We start from the raw sequence: 27,936 nt of genomic DNA on the forward strand, positions 1-27,936 counted from the left end.
GCCAGTGCACACCAAGCGGATTTGGATGCGATCCGCCGGCCGCATCCGCCTGAGCATACACGTGGCTAATGTATGTCAATGGGCTGGTGCACACCGGCGGTTTGAGGTTTTTAGCAAACCGCAAACGTGCAGCAAGAGGCACGTTTGCGGTTTGCTAAAACTCTCAAACCGCCGGTGTGCACCAGCCCATAGAGATACATTAGCCACGCGGATTTTCAGGCGGATGCGGCCGGCGGATCCACCCGGTGTGCACTGGGCCATATGTGATATATATCATTTTTTCTGTACAATCTGTATAATTTCTCTGGGTAATATTTTTTCCCAAAAACTATTTTATAGGAAAAATTAGGCATAAATGCGGAAAATAATTGTTTTCATATTTCACCCTTCCTAATTTTCACATGAAAAGTTGCACAGTTATAAAAAAAACACATAAAAATATATTCTTTAGCTGTTCCTGGTAATGATCTCACATATGCTATATTTTATTACAAACTCAGCATGTGACGGACTGTTATTCCCAGCCTGTGCGTCTGTAGCAATCATTCCCATTTGAAAGATGCTTAAAAGAAATAAGTAACCCTAAGAAAAAATAATTACTTTACAGTATTAGTGTACTTATAAGTGTTACTAAATGTCTTAAAACGAGGCTCCGATGAGTAACACACTATGCCTGCATTACTGGTTTTGGCAGCACATCACTCCTTTACTTATAGCTAAACTGGATTAGGATTTGCTCATTGATGATGAGCAGCGCAGGAGAAAAATTTGAAATCAGGCAGGGGAGCTGAGGCACTTCAGAAGTAACACTTCATAACAATGTTAGCAATGCTTAAATGACTGAACTGAAGCAAGAGGGATATGGAGGCTGCCATATTTATTTCCTTTTATGCAATGCCAGTTGCCTGGCTGTCCTGCTCATCCTCTAAGGGCTCGTTCCCACTGTTGCGACGCGATTTCGGCCGCATTCCGACGCTTGTAAAAACGCATGCGGATGCGTTTCCACATGCGTTTTTACCCGCGATTTCGCCTGCGATTTCGCATGGCAGGGTGCCATGCGAAATTAACCATGACACTGCCAGGGCTAAATAAAATTGAAAAAGGTGCGAAATCGCACGCGAAATCGCGGGTAAAAACGCATGTAACAAACGCATGCGTTTTTACTATTAAATACATTAGCGGCGATTCGCACGGATTCCCGACGCAGGCAAAATCGTTGGCTCTTTTGTGCGTTTTTTTCACGCTGAAAAAAACGCACCTCAACAACGCTACAGTGGAAACAGGCCCATCCACTTGTATTACATGTGCGGATCTGCATGCGTTGGACGCATGCAGATTCGCGATAGTGGAAACGAGCCCTAATGCTTTTAGCCATAGACCCTGAACAAGCATGCAGCAGATCAGGGGTTTCTGACATTGTCAGATCTGACAAGATTAGCTGCATGCTTGTTTCTGTGTTTATATACACACTAACGCAGCCAAACAAATCAGCGGCAAGTGGCATTGTTTAAAAGTAAATAAATATGACAGCCCCCATATTCTTCTCACATCAGTTATCCTTAATGATTTCCCTGAATTCGCTAGTATACCTGAACAGTAGAGAATCTAAATGCCTCTCTTCAATGAATCAGGGCCTATTATATTTCCCTCTTTTTGATGAACTTGATCCCTTGACACCAGTTTATGTGATAAAATTAAAATAATGCTAGCCATACACAGGGCGATAATAGCCTGAACCAGCAAGCCATAGATTGGTCATAGCAAGCCATAGATTGGGCTGTAGTGATCCATATCACCACTGTCCCCTGGATCAGCTGACTGCTAACATTGCAGCCCTTAAGGGCCCGTTTCCACTCTCGCGGAAACGGCCGCGAATCCGCAGAGTTTCCCCGCAGGCAAATCGCGCGGGGAAACTCTGCCATAGGGGACAACGGCGCCGCCGGCCGAATCGCTTGCAGTAGCGATTCGGCCGGAAACCCCCACAGAATTCGCGGCGGAGGCTGCGATTCCCATAGCCGTGCATGGCACGGCTGATGGGAATCGCCTGCGATCCCGCCCACCCGCTCAGTGCCGGCGTGCGTCTACGAGACGCACGCCGCACTAGTGGAAACGAGCCCTGATACCAGAGAGCTCTGTGAGGTCACTGTTTCTCCAACCCTTCAACAACCTTTGCGACTGATGAACTCCTAATTGCAGTTCATTTATTGGGCACACTGTTGGCAGCAGATTCAATCGCAATTACACACATTTTGTTACAGCTTTGGAAGGATCGCTGTACAAACACCAAGTTTTGGATCCTGGCTGAGCAGCAGGGGCCGTATGTAATTCACTTTTTCACCCGAGTTTTCTCCTAGGAGATATTGTTAGACTTGTCAATAAAATGTCTTTTAAGCCACCAGAAAGCACGAAAATATTCAAAATCATTTTTATAGTACCTTTTCACCTACTTTTTGGTACTTTTTAGTTGGAAAGTGCTGTAAAGTTATTTTAAATCGAAGATGAAAATTTATCTCCTAGGAGAAAAACTGCAGGAAGCACTGCTAGGCAGCATGGATTAATTAAGAAGGAGGAGCAGACAGCACTGCAGCATGTATTGTTCGGGGGGGGGGGGGGGGGGGGAGCGGATGAACATGCAGCACTGCTGTCGGGTAGCATGTACTGTTCTATGGGGGGATAGGGCGCAGCGGACATGCAGGCAGCATATATTGATCCATGTTGGAGAAAGGGGGGGGGGGAGATGAGCATGCAGCATGCACTGTACCATGAGTGGGGATGGGAGCACTGGATGACCAGGTATCGCCCGTGCTGCAGGGGCTTCCTCTGGGCAACATAATGGGAGATAATAATCCATCCATTGCAGAAGAGGAGGCCAGCGGTGTAGGGACACCTGTACACACTTTGGATTTCCGGCTGAGATAATCAGCAATAATGGTTTTGGACCAGGAGAATCTTGCGCAGGTTCCTTGCTTTAGGATGGATTGTCTCAAATTAGCATGAAGGCCGTTTCTATCCAGCTGTCCTGTAATGCACAATGGTTGCTGCATGAGCACCAGATTCAGGGAAGGGAGACATCCATGTGATCACACCTAATATGCAGCAACCTGTACAATCTGCTTGCCGATGTTTGCTCCTTTCAGCATAGACAGGAAAGCACCTGGAAAAAAACAAACGACATGAGTGACAAAAGGATAGCGTTAAACAAGCTTATTTTTCTAGATGTTAGTGAGGACGATGGCAGGTAAATGCTTTCAGCATTGTCTGGTCTGTCTTCTCATGTGGGTGTAAAACTCTGTCAACAGCATGTTAATACCCAGTAAGAATGGCTGCACAAAAGGTGCCATTAATGCCCTTTTTATTTTTTATTTTTTGTGAACAATTTCTTTTCTTGATCAGATTATTCAGATCATGCTGTATGAAGACAACTAAGTTGTTGGGCGCAATTAATCCTGAATAATCGATAGTTTCCTTAACCTCCTTAGCGGTACTCCCGACTGGGGATTGAAATCCGCCGCTCAGTGCGGTAATCTTGTACCTGAGTGAGTTATATGCAGGAACTGCTGCAGATCTCACTGGGGTATGTTTGTTTGTTTTTTTTCTTGTTTTTAGGGTCTAACAGCTTGTGAAAGAAAAAAAAAAATGTACGGCTTCTAGACCCTAAATCTGGAATGCCAGGAAGGTTAAAGGAAATCTAAAGTCATTGGCAAAAAACCTTTTCAATTTACCTGGGGTTTGTACCAGCCCCCTGCAGCTGCCCTGTGCCCACGCTGCGACAGACCGATCCTACGGTCCCCTGCGGCAACCCACTTTAGTTTCCAGTGACTTCGCGGGTCGATGGCATTCACGCAGCCCTGGCCGAGCATCCTTGATCACGCTCGTCACCAGGAGCATCCTGCGCAATATGAGATTTTCACTTGCTGTGCATGCGCAGGATGGCAGTGACCTTCGACTTGCTGAGTCACCGGAAATGAAAGTGGGTCGCTGCGGGGGACCGGAGGATCAGTTTATCCCGGCGCGGGCACAATGTGGCTGCAGGGGGCCAGTAGAAGCCCCTGGTAAGTTAAACTGGCTTTTTTCAGTTACTTTAGGTTTCCTTCAAAGTAAACCTTCTTCCATCCCCACATAGGCCTCTATTCATAAAGCATTATTTCCCACATGCGGTAATGCTCAAAACAGCCCATACACTGAACCGATTTTCTGGCCGACCGATCGATCCCGATCGATCGATCAATAGATCGATTGCAAATCGGTTGGCCAATCGACCGATCGATGGCCGATTTCGATGGATTTCCATCGAACTGGCAGGGTGGAAAATTTAGGTCGATCTGATGAGATTGCTTATCAGTTTGCATTGGCCTTAAAGAGACTCCGTAACAAAAATTGCATCCTGTTTTTTATCATCCTACAAGTTCAAAAAGCTATTCTAATGTGTTCTGGCTTACTGCAGCACGTTCTACTATCACCATCTCTGTAATAAATCAACTTATCTCTCTCTTGTCAGACTTGTCAGCCTGTGTCTGGAAGGCTGCCAAGTTCTTCAGCGTTGTGGTTCTGCTATGAACTCCTCCTTCCAGGCCCCTCTGTGCACACTGCCTGTGTGTTATTTAGGATTAGAGCAGCTTCTCTCTTCTCTCTTATCTTTTACAAGCTGGATAAATCGTCCTCTGAGCTGGCTGGGCTTTCACATACTGAAGAATTACAGACAAGGGCAAAGCTGTTTGCAGGAAGAAACAAGCAGCCTGAAACTTCAGTGCATGAGAACAGGGGGAAAGAAACACACAAATGATCTCTTGAGATTCAAAAGGAAGGCTGTATACAGCCTACTTGTGTATGGATGTATTTTCTATGTGTGGACATACTGTACATCAACCTACTTCCTGTTTTGGTGGCCATTTTGTTTGTTTATAAACAAACTTTTTAAAACTGTTTTTAACCACTTTTAATGCGGCGAGGAGCGGCTAAATTGTGTAAGAGGTTAATAGGAGATGTCCCCTAACGCACTGGTATGTTTACTTTTGTGCGATTTTAACAATACAGATTCTCTTTAATGGAAATCTGATGGCAAAAAAATGCCATCAGATCGAATTTCAATAGATTTCAAACTGAAATCTATTGGAATTCTATCCTGGTAAAAAATGTTCTAAAAACGCATCAGATAGATCATCAGATGCATTTCTTATCTATCTGCTGCCAATCTGACGAGTGTATGGGCACCTTAACTTTCCCGACCATTTAGCAGAATGTCCATTCATAAAAGCTGTTTCCACATGAAAAGCTACAATTCCTGAGCAGTGCAGGAAATTACTGCCTTGTGATTAGAGCAAGCGGAATGGGAACTGAGAACACTGACTGTTTAGAAAAGGAGATAAGCCAGTGATAACAGGCGAGATAACAGGCAAGCTAATGGAGACAGACCTCCCAGGCAGCAGCAGTGAGAGCAAACAAGGCATCCTGGAATTCCAAGGCTGTGTTTTTTAACCCCTTGGGTAACTGTTTTCAGATATATTTCACATCAGAAAGCCTGCATGTGTAACATTTCTTGAAGTTCTTCTAAGCTGTGGCAATTAAATAGATTGTTTAGAAAGACTAATAGACAGATTCAGCACAGGTTCAGGGCAAGGAGGGGCAATTTAAAAAAAAAATGCACATCTAAATGTTACTCTGTCTCTGCACAGAGAAAATGTATCAACTCAGCCAGCACCGCCAGTTTAGTGCGGGAATTCCCCGACCTTTCATTGCAAGTGTAAACTTTTTTATGAATTAGCACACAAAAGTCTAAAATACAGATGCAGTGTTTTCCCTCCAAGATTTTTTTCCCCGCAAATGTTTTATGAATAGAGCCCATAGTCTGTTAGGTCCTTCAGTCCCCTTTTGTGGTCCCCTCTGTTCCAATGTCAACCCCGTTAAAGTCTGCAACACGGCTGTGTCATGGATTACTGCGCATGCGCTGTCCATAGCTGGGAGCAGTTGATCAAGACTTGTAACTGTGCATGCAGCTCTTCCGACCATGGGGCACAATGAGGAGGCGCACTGCCGGGGTCATGCATGCACAGTAGTCCGCCACCGAGCCAGTCGTGGACATTACCAGGAAAAACAGTGGCACAATGGAGGGGATCGGAAGGACAAAGAGGGACAGAACAGACTACATGGGGCTGGAAGAAGCCCCAGGTAAGTAAAAGCTGCTGCGTTTTACAATGCGATTCCAATTGCATGCAGCACACAGAGCTTGAAATAAAAATCCTGGGTACCATTTTAAACAAATGTGTTTTGAATGCACAGAGATTTTTCACAATAGGAAATATCCTGCAAGCAAGGGAGGTGAAAACTAGCAGCAGGGGTCATGGGCAGTGACAAGACGTAGTCAGGACGAGTCGATGACAGGTAACACTTGCTCCAGCAGCACAGAAACTAGCACCAAGTGCTGAGACTTAAAAGCACTGAATACCGTTTCGAGAATCCTTAAAGTATACCCGAACTGACATTTGACATGATGAGATAGACATGTGGTATGTACAGTGCCTAGCACATAAACAACTAGGCTGTGTTCCTTCCTTTTTTTTCTTTCTCTGTCTGAAAGAGATAAATATCAGGTATGTAAGTGGCTGCCTCAGTCCTGACTCAGACAGGAAGTGACTACAATGTGACCCTCACTGATAAGAAATTCCCATTTTGTTATCTCTTTTTTGCTCTCAGAAGCCATTTTCTGCTAGGAAAGTGTTTTATAGTTGAAATTTCATATCAGTGAGGGTCACACTGCAGTCACTTCCTGTCTGAGTCAGGACTGAGTCAGTAACTTACATACTTGATATTTAACTCTTTCAGACAGAGAATGAAGAAAAGGAACACAGCATAGTTATTTGTGTGCTAGGCACTGTACACGTCTATCTCAGCATGTCACATCGGGTATCCTTTAAAAAGATAAGGACTCTGTTATAACTGGCACCCAAATTGCCACGCAAGCACATCAGTGCATCTGCACGTGAGCTGCAAACTTGCGCCGCATACGATTGATGCTGCAGAGAGAGATGTGTGCCTCCCTGAAGAAGGTGCCACCATTCCCTTCTGTGGAAATCTGCACTGCTGCTCCCCAATGCTTGGTCAGGATCGGTCAGGTGGGTTTACTGGAGGGGAGGGGGGGGCGGCAGTGCTCAACCCAATTATTGAGTTGTCTGCGAGTCCAGGTCAAAAACTGGGAACAAATAAAAAAAAAATGGAGACATCAATGTTACACACAAAAATGACTGTTAGCTCACCTTCCCATACAAATTCCAACTTTGAATAAAACTGCCTATTTAATGCCAAAAGTAGAACAATCACAACTGAGGGATTTTAAAAATAGAAAAACGTGTAAAATGAAAACATACGAGTACAAAGGAAACCTTTGTTTTTATCTGGAAATAAAAATGTAAGTACAATTTGTTGTTATGCAAAGTGAAAACTGACGCTACCAACTCTAGTAGGATTTATTGTCTTACCTGCTGCATTTTCAAATCCTTGAACAATAGTTTCCTTACCCTGTCCAGAAGGCAAAATAAAGGCATAAAATGAGAACAAGCATCAATAAAACTATTGCTATACATACTGGAAAGTGGGATTTTTTTTTAAATGTATTTCAGAGTTCAGTTTAAAATGGACCTATAGGCACAAGGTTTACAGCGGTGTCAAACTGATATACACAGTGGGCGAAATTGAAAACTGCAGGCCAACCTCGATGTCTAGTGGCCACCTACCTACCTCCCCTATACAGTTCCCTGGTGTCTAGTGAACCCCTCCCTCCGCTATACAGTATATAGTTCCCTGGTGTCTAGTGCTTCCCCTTCTCCACCATGTGCCTTCTCTGGTGGTCTAGAGCCACCCCCTCCCCCAATAAAGCATCTGTGGTGGTCTAGCCCCCCAAACTCCTCCCCCTTGCCCCCGTCTTGTGCTCCCCAAGCCCCAGGAAAGGATGTATGGGCATCATTAAAGGCACAAGGTGATGAGACAACCACAATTACCGCTGTGCCGCTACTCTGCATATACTGAGGTTGGGCAAGCACCGGGGGGAAAAGGTTTGCAATGCATGTACATATCTGCAGCAAGACCATTGACAAAATACATACTCGCCAACCATGAATCCATTTTCTTGCATCCTTTGCCACTCCCACTGGGATGGCTAATCCAGGATTGCCTCTCTGCTGCACCATGCCTCCAGCCCTCACCCCACCCTAGTAGATACAGCACACTTTGCTCTGTTATACCAGAACAGCATGTTTGTATGGCATTCATTGTATTGCTATTGTATTGTATTTATTTATATAGCTCTGACATACAGTATTACGCAGCGCTGTACAGAGTATATTGTCTCGTCACTAACTGTCCCTCAGAGGGGCTCACAATCAACTCCCTACCATAGTCATATGTCTATGTATGTATCATGTAGTGTATGTATTGCAGTCGTATCTGCAGTTGTATCTCATGTTTTTGGGATGTGGGAGGAAAACTGAGTGCCTGAAGGAAACTCACGCAGACTCAGGGAGAACATACAAACTCCTTGCAGATGTTGACCTGGCGGGAAATCGAACCGTGGACCCAGTGCTGCAAGGCGAGAGCGCTAACCACTACACCACGGTGCTGCCCTAAATAGTGTGAGATCTCTCATGTCTGACAAGTTTTAATTTTTGTACAAAACATTTCCCACGCTCAACACATGAATAGGGCTTCTTATCCATGTAAGTGCTCTCATGTGCAACAAGGTCTGATTTTTGCCCAAAACATCTCCCACACTCAACACATGGATAGGGCTTCTCACCACTGTGAGATCTTTTATGTGTGATGAGCTTTGATTTATGCCCAAAATATTTCCAACACTCAGAACATGAATATGGCTTATTTCCAGTGTGAGATCTCTTATGTGTGGCAAGAAGTGATGGATATCAAAACATTTCCCACACTCAGCACCCATTAAAAAGGTCTTCTCACCAGAGTGAGATCTCTCATGTCTGACAAGGTGTAATTTCTGTACAAAACATTTCCCACATTCTTCACATGAATAGGGCTTCTCACCAGTGTAAGGCCTCTTGCACACTGCAAGCGATTCAGATTCCACCTTTTAATCAGTTTTTACATCCGATTCCGATTTGCAGTTTGCTCCCTGCACACTGCAAATCGGAATCTGAATCAGATGTAAAAAACGATTAAAAAGTGGAATTGGAATCGCTTGCAGTGTGCTAGAGGCCTAAGATCGTTCATGGTTAACAAGATTTGATTTATGTCCACTCAGCACGTTTATAGGGCTTTTCACCATTGTGGGACCTCTCATGTATGACAAGGTATAATTTCTGACCAAAACATTTTCCACACTCTGCACATGAATAGGGCTTCTCACCACTGTGTGAGTTCCCATGACTGACAAGATGAGATTTCTGTAGAAACATTTCCCGCACTCAGCACAGGCATAGGGCTTCTCACCAGTGTGAGATCTCTCATGTACAACAAGATCTGATTTCCGAACAAAACATTTCCCACACTCTGCACATGAATGGCGCATCTCTCCAGCGCGAAATCTCTCATGACTGACAAGATATGATTTTTGAACAAAACATTTCCCACACTCAGCACATAAATATGGCTTTTCACCAGTGTGAGATCTCATGTATGACAAAGCAAAACATTTACAACGCGTGAAAAAGGAATTAGAGTGCTATAAGGAATAAGGTTGATCCTTACAGGCGGCACCAATAATGTGGTATGAGCACAGCCAGGATTAAAGTATAAAGGAATTCTCAAAAAAAAAAAAAATGGCATACTTACCTTGGTAGTGGAAAGCCTCTGGATGGTATAGAAGCTTCCTAGGTCCTGTTACAAACCCCCAATCCATTGTAGGGACCCTCTTAACCTATTCAAAACAGCGGGAGTATAATAGGTTCCTTTTGAATGCGCTCGTTCACAGCGGGGAGCGCAGCCAGAAGAAATCTACTCTGGGCATGTGAGAGTATGGTCTACACATGCCCAGTTGTGTAAGGGCCCTTTTTCACTGCTTCTTCTGCCTGTAATCGCGCTGTTGTGCGTACGCAAAAGCAGCATTTTCCACTAGCCCTGATTGCGTCATTTAACTGTCGGGAACAGCGAAATTGCGGCAAGGCGTTTGCGTGTGGGTAAAAGGCGGCATGCAATAGTGGGAAATGAGCACTGCGATTTACATGTAAATGGCGGTGCACTATTGGAAAAACAGCTGCGATCTGCTTTTTTGAAGCGAATTACAGCCAGTGGGAAAGGGCCTTAACACCTTTTCACCACCATAGATACTGCATCTGAATGGTTGCCATGGAAAGGATGCATCAATTCCTCTAATTGGCGCCAGGTGTTACCCGGACCTAATGCTGTTGTGTACTCCGCCCACTATTGCCTGAGGAAGCGGGCTTTTGCCTGCGAAACGCGTTGCGACTGCCCCCCGGAGTGTACCAATAAATTTAAATTTGCTCTAAATACACAGCTTGTTGTGTCTGCTTGCTGGAGGTGAGTCCACCACTGCCTCCCCGGCAATTTTTAAACTTTTTAAACATTGGTTTTATTCTTTTGGCGCCTCTGTTTTTTGTCATATCGAATATCCACCCTTGGTGGAGGGGGATACCCCATTTTTCCTGTCTACAGAGAGCGACTTCTTAATCCTGAGTGGGGACAGGCTAATCTCCTCACCTGCTTATATAGTGGTTACCTGGAGGTAACCCGTGTTTGTGAGTATATTATTGTACTCTGCTTTATTTTTCCCATTATCAAAATCTACTACACTATATTTTGGCTCTCGGTTCTTCTCTTCACAAATTCCTCTAATTTGTCAATTATACATCACTGAGAATCCATCTTCGGAGAATGGCTTCATGACGTCGCTTTCGAATGCTGGGAATACACAAGAGTTTTTTCGGCAGATTTACTGGCCAATCGATTTTACCACTGTTTTTCACAATTTTCTGATTGTTTTTCTGATAGATTTCCATTCAGATCAGAATCAGATCGGACCTGTTGGAAATAATCTATCGATCCATCTATCTGTCAAAAAACTCATTGTGTATTCCCAGCTTTATGGACATATCTCAGTAGATCTCCCAAGAGATAAAGCAACCCACAGCTTTGTCCGACTTTCCAGCAGCCTTACAAGCAGATTCCTATTTAAAAGCACACCGGAAGTAAGCGGGATATGGCTGCTGCCATATTTATTTCAACAAGACCAGTTGCCTGGCAGTCCTACTAATCTTTCTGGCTTAAATACTCCAGGTAGCCATACACCAGATGATTATGAGCAGATTCGACAAAGACAAATTTAGTGAAAGCTGCCCATATACTGCAGGCCGATTCCCGTCCGATTTCAGCATGAAATCTTCTGGGAATCAGCTCGGCATGCCACGTCTGCACCACCGCAGCCCCCGTATGTATAAATGCCCCCCCAGTGGGTGCATTTATGCATTACCTGTCCTGTAGCAGCCTCCGTGCGGTGTCCATCCATATCACTGGGTTCTAACAGCTGCATACACGTGTACACAGTAGCAGTGCAGAGCGTCCGACGACAGACATTCTTTGCTACCAGCGTGTATGCAGCTGTTGGAACCCGGCGAGATTTACAGACACTGCACATAGACTGCTACAGGACAGGTGATGTGTAAATGCACACATGGGGGGGACATTTATACATTACGGCAGCAGCGTCGGGGTTTTCAATGTTTTTTCCGAAATCGGCCACCGCACACCCAAACAACCAACTTCGGGCCCACATCTTGCAGTATGCACGATCGACAATGCGACCAATTTTCGTCCCGAAATTGGTCGCTTTGTCAATTGGCCTTTTACTTGGCGGCACTGATTTTCATCCAATTCGATGATACTAATCGAATCGGATGGTTGATTGGCAGCTAAGTCTCCTGATGTATTGCCACCTTAATACTTTTAGCAATAAACACTGAACACGCATGCAGGAGATCAGATGTTCCTGACATTGTTGTCAGATCTGACAAGATTAGCTGCATGCTTGTTTCTGGTGTGATTCAGACACTACTGCAGCCAAATAGACCAGCCGAGCTGCCAAGCAACTGGTATTACTGAAAAGTAAATAAATATGGCAGCCTCCATATACCTCTCACTACAGTGTAAAAAGTGTTGGAATCACACACGTGAAAGAAGCATGCGGCAAATCCACACTAACTTCAGTCAGAAACACCTGATCTGCATGCTTATTCAGGGTCTATAACTAAGGGTGTGTACACACATCTAATTTTGATTGGTCAATGATTGGCCAATTTCACCACTTCATGTAGTAGAAGAGCTTACCTACACAATCTGCTCATAATATTCAAAATCTGTTGACCTTCATACTACATGGAGGTGGTAAAATTGGCCAATCAGTAGCCAACCAAAATTGAAGGTGTGTACCGGGCGGATGGTCAGCATGCACATTAAAGCTAAGCTACACACTTGAAAGATTAATGAAAGATCACAGACCAATTTTACCCTCTTCCATGTAGTAGGAGAGCCATACTATACACAGTCTATTCTATGGAGCTGAACTCCCCATCAGATAGAAATATTTGCAAGATGCTGCACACAAAGATGCTGTACACTTGCAACAGATCAGTATCTGCAAAAGATCTGTTCCTGCAAAATGCATTCATAGTCTATATCTGCAGATCATCATACACACATTGTTTAATGGATATTCATCTGCATATCTGACAATCATCTGCAGATCTGGAGATCCATCCTGGTGGATCTGATCTGCAGATGAATGTCCATTAACAAGGTGTGAAGGAGGAGCTGCAAATATCATAGACTATGAATGCATTTTGCAGGAACGGATCTTTGGGAAGAACTGATCTTTTGCAGATACTGATCTTTTGCATGTGAACAGCATCTGTGTGTGCAGCATCTTGCAAAGATTTTTATCTAATGGGTGTACTCCGCTTGATAGAATAGACTGTGTGGGTATGCTCTCATACTACATGGAAGGGGGTAAAATAGGTGTGCACTTCTGACTTAGGGGCACTGGTTTTTGAGGGTTCTTTTGATGTTATTCCGTCACTCAAAGCTACAGCAATCCGAACATTACAATAATAGACTGGTGATTTCTTGGTCACAAGGCAAACAAGCACGGATTCCCTCACTGTATCCACGGCAACTGCCCATACAGGTTTTTTTTAGTTATTTAATGCCCTTATAATTGCCTTATGTTTTATACCTTTAGCTTTCCTGCTTTGAACCATTCGCACAGCTGCCGAGTGGCGGAGTCAAACTTATCTGCATGATCCGTAAGCAGAAATAGTTTCCTGGGGAAAACATACACAGAGGATGAACAGTTATGATGCATCAGCACATCACAGTACAGAGAACATGAAAAAGACGAAAAAACCCACATTACTGAGCATGTGCAAACAGTCTAACGTGGCTAAAACCGCGTATAACACACAGCATGCTGCACTTTCATATAACATGCAGCGTTACACTGTAACGCAACGTGGGCACTGTGAATAGCCCATTGATTTTTCATTACTGTGAGTTGGGCTGTGTTACAGGCTGCTCTAAGGTGCGCCTGTAACGTCCCACTGTGAAAGCAGCCTTAAAGTGGTCCTCACACCATTGGCCTGATGTACAAACCACCGGTATATTAGCTGAGCACAGCTTGCATTACTATGGTATTAGCATATTGCCATGGTTACCCACAATATATCCCACTATGGTAAGGAAACGGGTGGTATGCTACTTACAAAAGTAGCATAACATGTGTTACCATAGCATCTTGCACATTACCATGGAAGTTGCCCTAATTGCGTAACATGCGCAATTTCCGCGCTAGTGTTTTGTGGCCGCAGGTTAGATGGATGCAGGGCAAGCCAAATGACGGCTCTCCCTGCTGCCGCTACACTGCCCAACGGCGTTAAATACTATTCCCCCTCTGAACTGTAGCAACTTGGAGGGAGATTTAATTCGGGGTCTGACGATCGCCGGATCCCCAGATTACTCTTGCGCAGGGCGTGCATCATAGCAAGGCTGGTGTGAGGGCACCTTCTTCGGCGCCAAAGTTTCCTACTTCCACAATTTCCCTGGTGTTAATACCAGTAAAATTCTCCAGCGGTTCATGCACCAGAGCCCATATGTAATTAACTTTTTCTCCTGAGTTTTCTCCTAGAAGATAATTTTTCATTTTCTATTTAGAATAACTTTTCAGCACTTTGCAATTGAAAAAGTACCAAAAAGCAGTTGAAAAAGTACTAACAACACTAGTTAAAGTACTGACTTGCTTGCCGGTGATTTAACCAGTTCACCACTGAGGGATTCTTCCCCTTATGGACCAGAGCAATATTCACATTTCAGCACTCCTCCCTTTCATTCACCAATAACTTTATAACTACTTATCACAACTAAATGATCTCTTAATGGCAATATACTGTATGTATATCTACGTCCCTGGTGCCAAGATGCAGTCTCCAGGAGTGTAAATATACTGTATGAAATCTACTCACTGGTTAAATGGCATTTTATTGAAAAGTTTGAAAATATTAGTTAGTGGTTAGATCTCTTCCGTGAGGGCACGTCAACATCGTGGAAGAGTCTAGTACTGAACAATCTGCATGCAAGCTGTTTTTAGAAGCCAACGTCCTCCATTCGCTGCATCTGTTTTGAATGCAAGTTGTGTAATCTGCCCATGTTTTGCCCTATGCACACCTGGTCAATTCAGGTGCAGCCTGTATCTTGAAGCAGTGCCATTACCTCCTGTTGTACAAAAATGTAAGCCTAATTGTGGCTAGCTGCATTCATGTGTATCAGTTTGCATTCAATTTATCTAGATTAGGTATAGTGCATAGTTTGCACATTTGATTTGTAGGGGGCGCTGCTGGTGTCATTTCAGCCTGATTAGGAGCCTGATTAGGAGTGCTGCCAATTTTTTGCTGTTCTTTAGAAAATGTGTAGACCATTTGTGGCTAGCAGCCCCAGGTTTACACAACATTTTAAGTGACAGTGGTTAGGTCTTTTCTGTGAGGGCTCGTCATCGTCGTGAAAGAGTCTAGTACTGAACAGTCTGTGCGCAATCTGTTTTTGGAAGCCAATGTCCTCCATTTGCTGCATTTGTTTTGAATGCAAGTTGTGTAATCTGCCCGTATTTTGACCTCTGCACATCTATACTGCTGGTCAATTTGGTGCAGCTTGCAATTGGGAGCGCTGTAAATTTCCTCCTGTTGTACAAGTTTGAAAATATCACTAAGGAGAAAACTCCATAGAAAAAGTGAATTCTATATAGGCCCATACACACATTTGCTACAGTAATATTGAATCTAAAGTACAGATTTTGCAATTTATTATTTCCAATATTTAGTACTTTCTAGTATGAGTTATGTTAGTTGAAAACACTGGGCCCAATCCACTTCGCTTTTTCTCTCCTAGGTGATATTTTCACATTTCATCAATAAAATGCCTTAAGCCACCAGCAAACAAGAAAATACTCAGGATAACTTTGGCAGTACTTTTTCAATTGCTGAGTGCTGAAATGTTATTTTAAACAAAAGATAAAACAAATTGGATCAGACCCATTGGGGTTGATTCATTAAAGAGGACCTCCAGAGTCCATACCAAATAGCTTGGCGTCTTTCTCTTGGGAGAGAGAGGAGGCGGGGCCAGGCGCTGGAAGTTGGGTGATGCAGGGACTTAAGGCTCATACACACATCAGACCATAGTCTTTGGAAAATGAAAAATCTAAGGCCACATACACACATCAGACCATAGTCTTTGGAAAATGAAAGATCACAGACCAATTTTACCCCCTTCCATGTAGTATGAGAGCCATACTCTACACAGTCTCTTCTATGGAGCTGAACTCCCCATCAGACAGAAATATTTGCAAGATGCTGCACACAAAGATGCTGTACAGACATAAAAGATCAGTATCTGCAAAAGATCTGTTCCTGCAAATTGCATTCATTGTCTATGAGATCTGCAGATCATCATACACACATGATTTAACTGACATTCATCTGCAGATCAAGCAATCATCTGCAGATCTGAAAATCCATCCTGGTGGATCTGATCTGCAGATGAATGTCAGTTAAACAAGGTGTGTATGATGATCTGCAGATCTCATAGACTATGAATGCAATTTGCAGGAATGGATTTTTGGCAGGAACAGATCTTTTGCAGATACTGATCTTTTGTGTCTGTACAGCATCTGTGTGTGCAGCATCTTGCAAAGATTTTTTTCTGATGGGGAGTTCAGCTCCATAGAAAAGACTGTGTAGAGTATGGCTCTTATACTACAAGGAAGGGGGTAAAATTGGTCTGTGATCTTTCATTTTCCAAAGACTATAGTCTGATGTGTGTATGCACCTTTGGGGACGACACCGCGGGACAAGGCTTCTCGGGTAAATATAACTTTGTTATACTTGCAGGCTGCTGGATTTTAGTATTCACTCTGGAGGTCCTTTTTAACCACTTAAGGACCACAGGCTTTACAGCCCCCCCCCCCCCCCCCCCCCCGCTATTTTTTACAAATTAGGCCACTGCAGCTTTAAGGCCTCGCTGCAGGGCCGTACAACTCCGCACATAAGTGATTCCACACTCCTTTTCTACCCACCAACAGAGCTTTCTGTTGGTGGGCTTTGATTGCTCCCACAATGTTTATTTAATTTTTTTTGTATTTATTTGTGTGGTTTTTTTTTTTTGAATAAATATGTCTTTTCTTTACGTAATATCCCCTCCCTCCCCACACCAGCTAATGACAGCAGATTGCTTCTGAGCCTCATAGGGGAAAGCCGTGTCACACGGCTGTCCCCAGTTCAGCGCTGCTGTAGATCGCAGCACTGTGCAATGTAAACAGACGGCGGTGTCGCCGTCCTACAGTCTCCTAGCGGCGATCGCTCCTGGGAGACTGATGGTCGCGCATCAGTGTGCGCGATCCCCTGCAATCTCCTCCCCCAGGACTTCATGCCAATTGGCATTGAGAGGTCCGGGGGCTGCCGCCGCGTTCACGCCAATTGGCATGGAGCTCTCGGCAAGGAGTTAATTAGTAATATTACCATGCATGCACAGCAATATTACCATTGCTTTCACACATAAGTACCGTAAGATATGCTAGTAGTGTGACCCGCGATACTCCAGTAGTACGACCATTACTATGGTAACACAAGGGGTCAAGGGGTCAATGCAACGTGTCCATCACTATGGATTTATCACTGCCACCCCAAACTTGTTGAATGGATCTTTTCTAATGGAGCAAGGTGAACAGATCCTATTGAGATCTGGTCCATTTAGTTCCACCAATCGGACCTTTTTTTATGTCCGTGTAAACCAGGTCTTATTAGTACAACTTTTCATACAAAGAACACAGACCTTTCGATGTTGCGATCTTCCAAAATGGATATGGTCTGCGGATTAACATCAAATGGCAGAGATGTATTAAACAGTGAGATCTGACCACAGAAAACAAGATGGCTGTTCTTCTTCATCTAAACACAAAAAATAAAAAAACAAAATTATATGGATTTTAATAATAAAATCTTAACGTTGTTTGTGTGACAGACACTGCCATGCACAAGTCCTTAGCGGCCGTTCACATATTTATGTGCGTTTTTGGTTTTTTTTGCAATTTTTATGTGTGAAGAGTCACACTGTGACTAGTGTCAGACCGTGACTATAAGTGAATCGAATTTATGTGAAAATACATTGAATGAACACCAAAAATCACACGCAAATTTTTATGCAAAAAGCTAAATTTTTATGAAAATTGTCTGCATTTTCATTGACTTGCACACGGAAAAAAAGCAGAATTGCCGTCCAAATTTTACATGCAGCAAATTTACATAAAATTGGAAGCACAATGTGCAGTCATGAGATACAGTCTGCAGCAAACCCGTTTTCACACATCTCACGCAAATTTTAGTAAGCGTGCCCCCTGCCTTACTGATACAAAAACTGGTAATCTTACTGTCCGTGCAACAGAGACCGATAATTTGTGCAGAAACTAAAAGATGCGCATACATGTGCGTTTAGGTCCCTTTTACACTTAATCAGTTGCTCTCAGTTACTGTATAACTGAAAGAAAAATGATTTTCAAAGTAATGCCCATGCTTTCCCAGTTTTGTTTCCCCCACACCAATTCGCATATGTGAAAAAAAAAAAAAAAACCCTAATGATGATATGGAAATAAGCCCACTGACTTTCATTGCCGTACGTTTTGATGCGTTTTTCTGGTGCAGGAAAATGCACTGAATCGCATGATGCTCAAACTGGCCTTAATTGGAACTTCAGCCTAAACAAACATGCTGTTGGTTATGGTAATTAAAGGAGATAGATAATATAATCTCTTACTCACTCTGTTTTAAAAGAACAGGCAAATGTTTGATTTCATGGGGGCAGCCATCTTTTTGGTTGAAAGAAGGTGACAGGGAGCATGAGACAGTTCCAACTGTCCTGTGTGCTGATCACCCCTCCCAGTTGCTAGGCAACGTGAAGAACATAGGAAATCCCATCATGCTTTACACAGCATCAGGGAGAAAAAGCCCGGGCAGCTTCCTTTGATGGGTGGAGCTTAGCTAAAAATGCAGCTAAAAATGATGTTTTGATAAGAAAAACAAAGTTCAGATGCTGTGAAACTGTTAATGAAACACCAAGCCTTTTAAGTTCTGCTGAGTAGATTTTTAGTCCGAAGGTTCACTTTTAAAACAAAGAGCTGTAACTGAATTTCTGGCAAAAGACGTTTGTGCACCTAAGAAAACCCATAATGCTCCCCCCATGGTTTATCTGCCATTTCAGTTAAAGGGAACCTTAACTCTAAAAAAAACCCGAGTTTTACTTATCTGGGGCATGTACCAGCCCCCTGTAGCCATCCTGTGCCCTCGCAGTCACTCATGGCTCCTCTGGTCCTCCGCTGCCAGCTAGTTTCGTTTTTGCCGACTAGAAGTCGGCCGGCCATGCGTACCTTTTTACGCATTCCCGCTAGTGCAGGAAGCTATTGCAGACAACAAGTACATTTTTACACGTTACGGTTGTAAAAACGAAACTAGCTGGCAGCGAGGGACCAAAGGAGCCATGAGTGACTGCGAGGGCACAGGATGGCTGCAGGGGGCTGGTGGTACATTCCCCAGGTAAGTAAAACTCATGTTTTTTGGGGGGGTTTTTTAGAGTTAAGTTTCCCTTTAAGCCTTCTTGAAACCTTTTCACCCACTGCTAATGACCACTCAGCAACATTCTTCAGTCATGGATTTCCTTAGGCCTGTAGCTCTATTTCACCAGAAAAATCAATAACAGCTCTTTGCTGTAGTCTCAGATCCATAGTTCTAATAACTCCACCTGAAAAATAAAAACACACATTTCTAGGGTAAGGCCTTCTCTATCATTGTACATCGACATTCACTCTGATAGATAAAAACTACTATGGACATCCCATCACCTCTTGTTCTTAGAGGCATTAATCAGGCATAGGCCCACTCACCAGGTTGATAACCAAATCGCTGATCTCTCCTCCAACATTGTCAAAGTACACATCCACCCCACCTGGGCAGCTCGCTCTCAGCTTGTATGCAAGTCCTGGTTCTTTGTAGTTTATGGCTTCATCAAAACCCAACTCAGAGGTCAAAACCGCACACTTTTCTTTTGATCCACAGATTCCGACAACACGGGAGCAGCCAAGAATGCGTCCGATCTACGGAGGGTTTGTAAAATACAATGACTGCAGTAAAACATGAGACAGTTTCTAGTTTTCAAAAGTGTATAGAACTACAGCATTAAAACAACAGGGCAAAATGAAACAAACACCGAAAGTGATGTAGATGTCTACCGAGTTAGCATAGCCCTCTTCTCCCCATGGGGCTGATTCACAAAACTTTTCTATTGAATTCTCACCTTATTTATCAACTCACAAATGATTTCTCCTTAAAGACTACATCCAGGGTGTTTAAAAAAAAAGCAGATCTACGTATCTGGGGCTTCCTCCAGCCCCTGGCAGCTTATGCGTCCCTCGCAGCAGCTCTGCTCCCAGCCTGTGGCCCGAGGTCCCCTCCGTTGCAGCAGCTGACCTGGCGAGGTCGGCCGCCTTTGCACCTGCGCAAGCACGTGGCCGCGTCACTCGCGCTGCTGGGTGCGTTATGCGCAGTACATCTGCGCAGAATGCTCCCAGCTACGTGAGCGCTGCCACGTGCTCGCGCAGGTGCAGATGCTGCCGACCTCACCAGGTCAGCTGCTGCAACGGAGGGGACCCCAGGCCACTGGACGGGAGCAGAGCTGAGGCGAGACCAACTAAAATAAAAGATTTGTTTATTTATAAATAATGATGAGTCCAAGATGCAAAGATAACAAATACATACGCATGGGTAGTTGATTCTGAAAGCTTTTCTCATGAATTCTCACCTTACTTATTAAAGTGTACCAGAGACTAACTATAATAAGAGATTTATACATACCCCGTTAGTTTGGCCAGTCGGGGCAGAACTCTGCCAGCGGTGGGAGCGAGATGGGGGGGCGCACACAGCCGCACATGTGCCGACTGGCCAAACTTACAGGATAACGGAGCAACGAGGAGGAGGAGGAAGACGGCGTGGGATCTGTGCAGAGGGGGCTGGCGGAAGCCCCAGGTATGTATAAAGCTTTTATTATAGTTCGTCTCTGGTACACTTTAAAGTTAATATTAAAAATAAGTAAGGTGAGATAATTCATGAGAAAAGCATTAAGAATCAACCCCCCCATGCGTCATAGTATGTATTGGTTATCTTTGCAACTTGGACTCATCGTTACTTATTTATAACGCCATAATACAAGTTGCTACTTTACAAACACCTGTAAAAGAATGAAGATTTAAAAGAAATTAAAAAAATGACAAAGATCCCCCATGAAAGCCTATGCAACAGTTACTCACAAAGTTCACAGCTGTCTTATGGAAATCGATGCACACCTTAATGCAAATCTACTGCCATGGGATGCTTATATAACACACCTAAACGTGATAGGAATATGGAGGCTGACACTTCCTTTTAAATAATGCAAATAGCTTGGCAGTTCTGCTGATGCTCTAACCCTTATATGTTTAGCCATATGCTACGTACACACTTGCGATAACGATCGTTTGCAAGGAACGATAGTTACCAGACGAACAATATTGGTACGATTGGAATGCAACGATGGGATGCAGCGATCATCATACACATTTTAACGATCGTTCTCGCAGAAAAGAACGATCAGAGGGAAATGTTGCGTATATATTTATATAAAATGAAAAAAAAAACACTAACATGGAGTTACAATAATAAATATATATGATAGTTAACTTGAAAACAAAGTTTATTTGAAATTTGCAATGTAACAATCTTTACGGGCCGCGCTACACAGGAAGTACGGAAGCTGGGCAGAATCCAACGCAGGCGCATTCCCCCTTGTAACGATCGTTCTCGGCAGAGAACTGTACACACTATAGTTTTGTAACGCTTGTCGCTCGATGTGACCCGTCCTGTTGGATTTTCTCATTGTGCCGATATCGTTCGTTTGTCGTTGTACTTAATGATTGTTTGGTAAAGTTATTTACCCGATTGTCGGCATACCGATCGTTAAGCTGCTGTTTCAAACGACCATAGTCGCAAGTGTGTACGTACCAATAGACCCTGAACATGCATGCAGATCAGGTGGTCTGACAGAAATCTGACTAGATACCAGGCAACTGGTATTGTTTAAAAGGATTTCAAAAAAAAAAAATAGCAGCCACCATATGCCTCTCACTCCAGGTAAGCACAACTGGTAAGCATTACTTTATAACTTTTATCTGGGCCGCCACAAATTACATAATATTACTTGCATGACCTTTCGGGGACCCTGGCTATGGTTTGTTATAGTCCAGGCCAAGGTTCCCATTCCTGCCACCTAATTGCAGGCAGTTTTTAATAAATGCAGACCACAGGATTACTTATCTGTTTATTTACATCCTTGAAGACATTTATAAAGACAAGTCCTGTTTGGAACACTTTACCTGCCCAGCTGCTGAACCACATGCCCCAGCAGCCCCGCTGACCACCATAGTCTGATTCCCTCCAGGGGCCACGTGACCTTGTTCCTTTATGCCTAGTAACGACGTCACACCATTATGACCAACCACGCCCAAATAATGCGACAAATGTCCGTCCACAAGACCCGGGTCCAGCTTTAAGGAGATAAAGAGAAGAAATTGGAAAAACATTTCTCAAATATGAAAGACTAGGAGAAAGGAGTTGAGGAAATGCAGCCAGCTTGAGGGCGTTACGCCTTTCCCCCTGATTCCATAGTGGCCTGGAGGGGGAATAGCATTTAACACTGGCAGGACTTTTCTCTGCTGGTGCCATTTTTTGCATGAATGTGGCAGGTGGGCCGTTGACACCCACTAGGCCCCAGACATCTGCCTATATTGCCTGATGGATGATCCTGCCCTGGCCCTGGGGCCCCATTCTGGCTTGAACTGGCCCTGTATAAGCAGAGCATATTTTATATGTGCTGTAATGATCTCCATTTCTGGTCTAGAGCCTAGGCTCTCAACATGTGGTTAGGTTGGTTTTACGGGGAGGGGAGGGTTCTCGAACTTGTCAGTCTGTTAAAGCAAACCTGTGACATTGATTACAGCAAAAGTTAGATCCTTACCATAGTAGAGGGGAGCCGCTGGATCCCCCAGAGTAATTCTCCGTCCCCCTCCCCCAGCCGAGGAAGACCCCCAAAGCTCATGGCTTTGATCCAGTGTGTGGACTTGCACTGCACTGCAGAATTACCATCCCCTCCCATCCATGCCTAATCAGCAGGGGCGCCTCTAGCCATTTAGTCACTCCAGACTAGAAAACCTGTGGCGCCCAACACAACCCCCCCCCCCTCCACACACACACACACACACACACACACACACACACACACACACACACACACACACACACAGTGCCCCCATGAAAATAATCATAAAGTGGCAATCTTTCACCAGAAAATAATCGTGGTGCTGGTAATCTTGCACCAGAAAAAAATTGCAATGCAGCAATGTTTCACTAGAGAATCGTATTGTGGGCAACGTTTCACCAGAAAATAATATGCACCTGTAAAAAAAAAAAAAACAGATTTCTTCACCAACGGAAGACTCCTCTCCCAATCATCTTCCTCCAACCAGCGGCTACGAAACTCCGGCGCTGACACGGGCAAAGTAGGGCTACGGGAAGATGGCGCCCGAAGCCCTGTACTGGAGATAAAAATAGTCTCCAGTGCAGGGCTTCGGATGCCACCTTCCCTTGGTCCTGCTCTGCCAGCAGACTCCCGCAGGCTGAGGTGAACTGCAGGCTGAGGGGAGTGAACCAGTTCATCACCTGGGGCATCCCACAATCTGGCTGGGGGGTGGGTACAGTCCCCCCTCGCACAGCGCCCCAGGCGACTGCCTGGTGGACCAAGCGCCCCTGCTATTCAGGCATTCCATCTAATTCTCCCCAAAAAACGTTCAGTATTTGTTAACTGAGAAAAAAGTTCATTTTTTTTTCCAGACAATATTGCCTCTGTTTAAAGATCGCAAATATATACAGTAAATAGTAGATAACTACAGCTTCTGCAGATGGTGACTGCCGCCATGAAATTGAGGTCTCTTGCAGATGGGAAACTGGACTGCACGTTTGCCGAGCAGCTCAGTCTTCTGTCTGCTGCCCGCCAGTGAAATTCAGGTGCAATTTAAATGCAGTAGAATTGCAGCGGTAGTAACACCATGCGTGTCAAGCACTGACACGCAGTGGAGTTACAGGGTGGCAGAGGACCGCGACATGTCGAGTTTGAGCACAGCTCAGATCTCACTCCATGCGAGGGCCACCTGTCTAACGCCAGTATGGAATGCTAACCAGTGCCCAACCGGTACAGGAAACAGCTGACAGGCGGGGCATTCACTGCCTGTCAGTGGCCGTGTGAAAGGGGCCTAAGACGCTTGTTGCTTGGAAGGAAAGCTGTGGCTTATTTGGTTACTACAGGACATTGAGATCACTCTACAAAGATCGGGATAGTTAAAGCCATTGTTTTCCCAGTAGTAGCATATGGCTGTAAAAGTTGGGCTATAAATAGTAATGCGTCGAAAAATTAAGGCTTTTGAATTGTAGGCGTGGAGAAAGCTACTGTAAGTTCCCTAGAGTGCTAGAACATCTAACTGGTCAATATTTAAAGAGAAAAGGCCAGAGTATTCACTAGAAGGGCTGATACGACTATTACAACTCAAATACCGTACTTTGGTAACATAATGAAAAGGCCAGATTCTTTAGAGAAATCCTTGATGCTCGAAAAGTTGAGGGCAAAAGAAGGAGGAGGACAGGCTAAGATGGATAGACAGCATATGTGAAGCAATTGACAGAGACATCTGGCGTACTAAAGTACATATGGTCACGAAGAGTCTGAATCGACTTAAAGCGGAATATAACCCTGCATTTAAACTTTGCTCTAAAACATTATTTACAGTATATTATATGCAACCAGCATTTTTTTTTTTACTAGACCAGCATTGGAAGGGTTACACACAGAGGTTTAAAGTTCCTGGAGAGAACTGCAGACGCATCCGAAGCTTACATAGATACATTTTGTTTACTTAAATGTATCAAAGTGTGGAATGTGACTCACTCTCTCTGACTGTGCAGGAGCTGGAGGACAGCCAAAGAGTGTGTAACATTTATCACTTGTTACATTCTATTTAGTTAAATGTATCTATCTGAACTTCTGCATATCTCTCCACGGAACTTGAAACCTCTGTGTGTAACCCTTCCAATCCTGGTCTAGTAAAAAAAATGCTGGTTGCATATAATATGCTGTAAATAATGTTTTAGAGCAAAGTTGAAATGCAGGGTTATATTCCGCTTTAACGAATGAGGAGGGACCACAGCTACTGAATACCTTTGACAAACAATACAAGAAAGTATAAACTGCAGTGTACTGAATACAAAGTAAAAAAAAGTAATACACTCATCCAGCTGAGGGGGGTTCTTTGCGTCTTACTTTTTTTAGTGTGCTGCCATCTAAGATGCATTTTGTCTGCCAGGGCCAGTTGGGGCTTAAGACAATATCCCCAACTTTCAGCTGGTCGTTTCTGCTTTTCTCTATCTCTCCAATTCCATAACTGTCGAGGACTTGATTGATCTTCCATGCCCCGAGATAATTCCCGCCTCTGTCTTCAATCATCCTGTATCGCTTAATACACAGAACCAAAAAAAGTGTCACATAGCAGCAATTTATATGATGGATAACAAACCTCAAAAGGCAAACTTCTCTTACGATCAGAAATAAGCAATCCCCTCTGATCATCCCTACTATAGATGGTCAGTGAGATGAAGATGCAAATTTTATGTTAATTTTAAGCATATTTCTTCAACTTGGAACCTGTCCAGCCAAATGATCCCTTGCAGTAGCTGCTGATTTTGACTGAACCAGTTCAGCTGCACAAATTTGCATAAACATCAAACTTGCATTTATTGAACAGTACTAGAATCTGATTGACCATCTGGGCTAGGGAGATGCAAATCATTACGAATTGATGCAGTATTTTGCAAATGCATGCGACTTGAAAATTGATTCGCCAAAGTAGATTTTGGTATACAAATGATAACACAAATGGTGTATATAAAGAAGCAACAGGCTATATGCAAAAACCAGGGGTGTAGCAACAGGGGGTGCAGAGGTAGCGACTGCATCGGGGCCCTCCAACAACAGTATTAGCTCTTTATTGGTCCTGTGCTCATAATAATCACTTCTATAGATACTTTGAGGTAATCATTAACAAACTGTTCCCCATCCTCTTCTTGCACCTCTGACACTGTAGTTGCCATTGGCAGGTTTTGGTGCGCCGTATCAATTGTTATGTATAGAGTGCTTGGGGGGCCCCATTGTAAAACTTGCATCAGGGCCCACAGCTCCTTAGCTACGCCACTGGCAAAAACCATTACATCAGGAGAACCCATTCTCCCTGGCGTTCAATTTTCCCCGGATTTCTGTGCAAAAAGTGATAAAAGGTATTTTTAAAACTTTTTTTTCCTGTAACTTGACAAAATGTGTCAAGCAAGGGTCTAGTATACAGTGCAGGAGAGTATAGATGTGTATGCACGTTTATACTGTCCACAGCATGTTTTTATGGACGGATAGATCTGTCCATACCGCTAGGGAGGTTAATTTATCATGGGCTGTAAGATCATCATCCCATGCAGGAATCGCAAAGTGCCACAGAGGAAAGGCCATCGCGAATACGATTTGTGCTTAAAATGTGCATTGATGTAGCAATTAAAGAGGAAATGTAACCCAGGATTGAACCTCATCCCAATCAGTAGCCTATACCCCTTTCCCATGAGAAACCTTTACCTTTTCTCAATAGATCGTCGGGGGGAGGGGGGTTGGGGAGGAGGGGTCTGTGTGGCTGATATTATGGTGAAACTCCAATAGTGTGATGTCAGGGCCATGGTCATGACAGTTTGCTGTCTGTGAACCTCATTGCATTGTGGGAAATAACAGCTGTTTCAAACTGCCAAGAAACAAGTATCTCCCTCTGAGCAGTTGGTGCTGTCTAGTTTTTTTCTTGTCAGACATTAGCAAATATGAAAACTAGCAGGCTTATTGTGGATCAAACAGGAATGAATTACAAGGTGAATATCAATCATTTCTTGATCACTCTTCTATTTTTAACTTCTCATTTTCAAATGTATTGATTTTTTTTCCACCTACTACTATCTTATTGGTAAAGTTCCTCTTTAAATGTATGAAGATAGCAAATATTTTTTTTGATATCCCATGGTTTTATTTTATATTTAAACATTTACAAACTCGGTTGAATGTTTTTTTTTTTTTTTTGCCTCTGCTCAGTGGCAGCCTAATAAATGTCTAAGAGTTAGAAAAAGGTCAATAGTTCATATATTTTATCTCCCTCTGCTCTCAGAAGTTGTATTCTGCCAGGCAAACTTTTATGGCTGTAATTATCTCATCAGTGATGTATATTCCGAAAAGGTACAGACAAGACAGAAGACGTCACTTCTATGTCTAGAAATGAACTCCTTCATGCAGCAAAAGTAAAATAGCCTGGTTATTATGTTTTGCAATGTACATACACATTTATCTCATCACGTCACATGTTGCCTCGGGTACACTTTCAGTTGCCATCGCTTAAAATAAAAAGTAACCCATACACAATATATAGTGTCTGTTTTTCATGCTTACCAGGTAAGGATCCACAGAGAGGTACAAGGTTTTGGCAAAGACTTGGCCATCTGCAAGTTCTTCTGGGACATCAGCTTCCTCCAGGCTGAAGTTTTCCAGCACGGGCGGCGCATCAATAGCTGGATAATAAAGGAAAGTTACTACGGCTCACAATGGGTTGTCTCATAAAGCTTTCCTATCTTTCACATCAACTATAAAGGGGGCCATACACATTTGATGGCTGCCGGTGTGCCCAAAAGATAGAGCCCTCTCTGAACTCGATTTTATCAAAGGGATCTATTCCTGCCGCAAACTGAACACAGATACTCAATAGATTTCAGCACTTACATAATGGGATTTCTCTCTTGCGCAAATCAGTGCAATAGCACTTAGCATTACATGTTAAATTTACCTGTGCCTTTTAAAGCCATTAACACAGGCCACACACTTTCCAAGGTGTAGAACATTTTTAGCTCTGAGACTTGGGGTCTCCCTCTACTCTTGTAACCAGCACCGATATGCTTGTCAGCAATTGAGACGCGGTGCCCTATAATGAGGAGAGCAAAGCCCCCTCGACTCACAATGCACCAGATGTGGGCACAGGACAACTCCTGGCCGGGTGAGGTGCCTGGTAAAAAGGGCAAGGAGTTATGGTGCTGTTCACCTCCCCCCCCCCCAAAAAAAAAACCACAGCAATCAGATAAGTGCCTCTATTTAAGACTCCCTGGCACATTTACCAGCAATATAAAAATTAAGTCAATAAATCGCAGTGGGGTTGTAAGTTTTGTACGACTTCTTAACGTT

At 43.7% G+C, this 27,936-nt stretch overlaps 1 protein-coding gene across 3 annotated transcripts in view; it reads right to left on the minus strand.

Moving 5' to 3' along the window:
* Window positions 1-208: 208 nt before the first annotated feature.
* Window positions 209-27,936, minus strand: part of LOC137533104 (prostaglandin reductase 2-like) — a 49,228-nt gene continuing 21,500 nt past the window's right edge. For 2 of the 3 annotated variants that reach the window (XM_068254279.1, XM_068254280.1), the window contains exons 3-10: window positions 27,154-27,272; window positions 24,952-25,143; window positions 21,959-22,129; window positions 19,439-19,648; window positions 17,338-17,453; window positions 13,199-13,286; window positions 7,473-7,512; window positions 4,058-4,711 (exon numbers count right to left, since the gene is read on the minus strand). In XM_068254279.1, the coding sequence (XP_068110380.1) occupies window positions 4,632-4,711; window positions 7,473-7,512; window positions 13,199-13,286; window positions 17,338-17,453; window positions 19,439-19,648; window positions 21,959-22,129; window positions 24,952-25,143; window positions 27,154-27,272 (1,016 nt within the window). In that variant the 3' untranslated portion in view covers window positions 4,058-4,631. Of the gene's footprint in view, window positions 3,155-4,057; window positions 4,712-7,472; window positions 7,513-13,198; window positions 13,287-17,337; window positions 17,454-19,438; window positions 19,649-21,958; window positions 22,130-24,951; window positions 25,144-27,153; window positions 27,273-27,936 lie in introns of those variants that run through there. The other variant, XM_068254281.1, reaches the window with a different exon arrangement.

This window comes from Hyperolius riggenbachi, chromosome 9 (assembly GCF_040937935.1).
Source record: "Hyperolius riggenbachi isolate aHypRig1 chromosome 9, aHypRig1.pri, whole genome shotgun sequence".
Taxonomy (NCBI): domain Eukaryota; kingdom Metazoa; phylum Chordata; class Amphibia; order Anura; family Hyperoliidae; genus Hyperolius; species Hyperolius riggenbachi.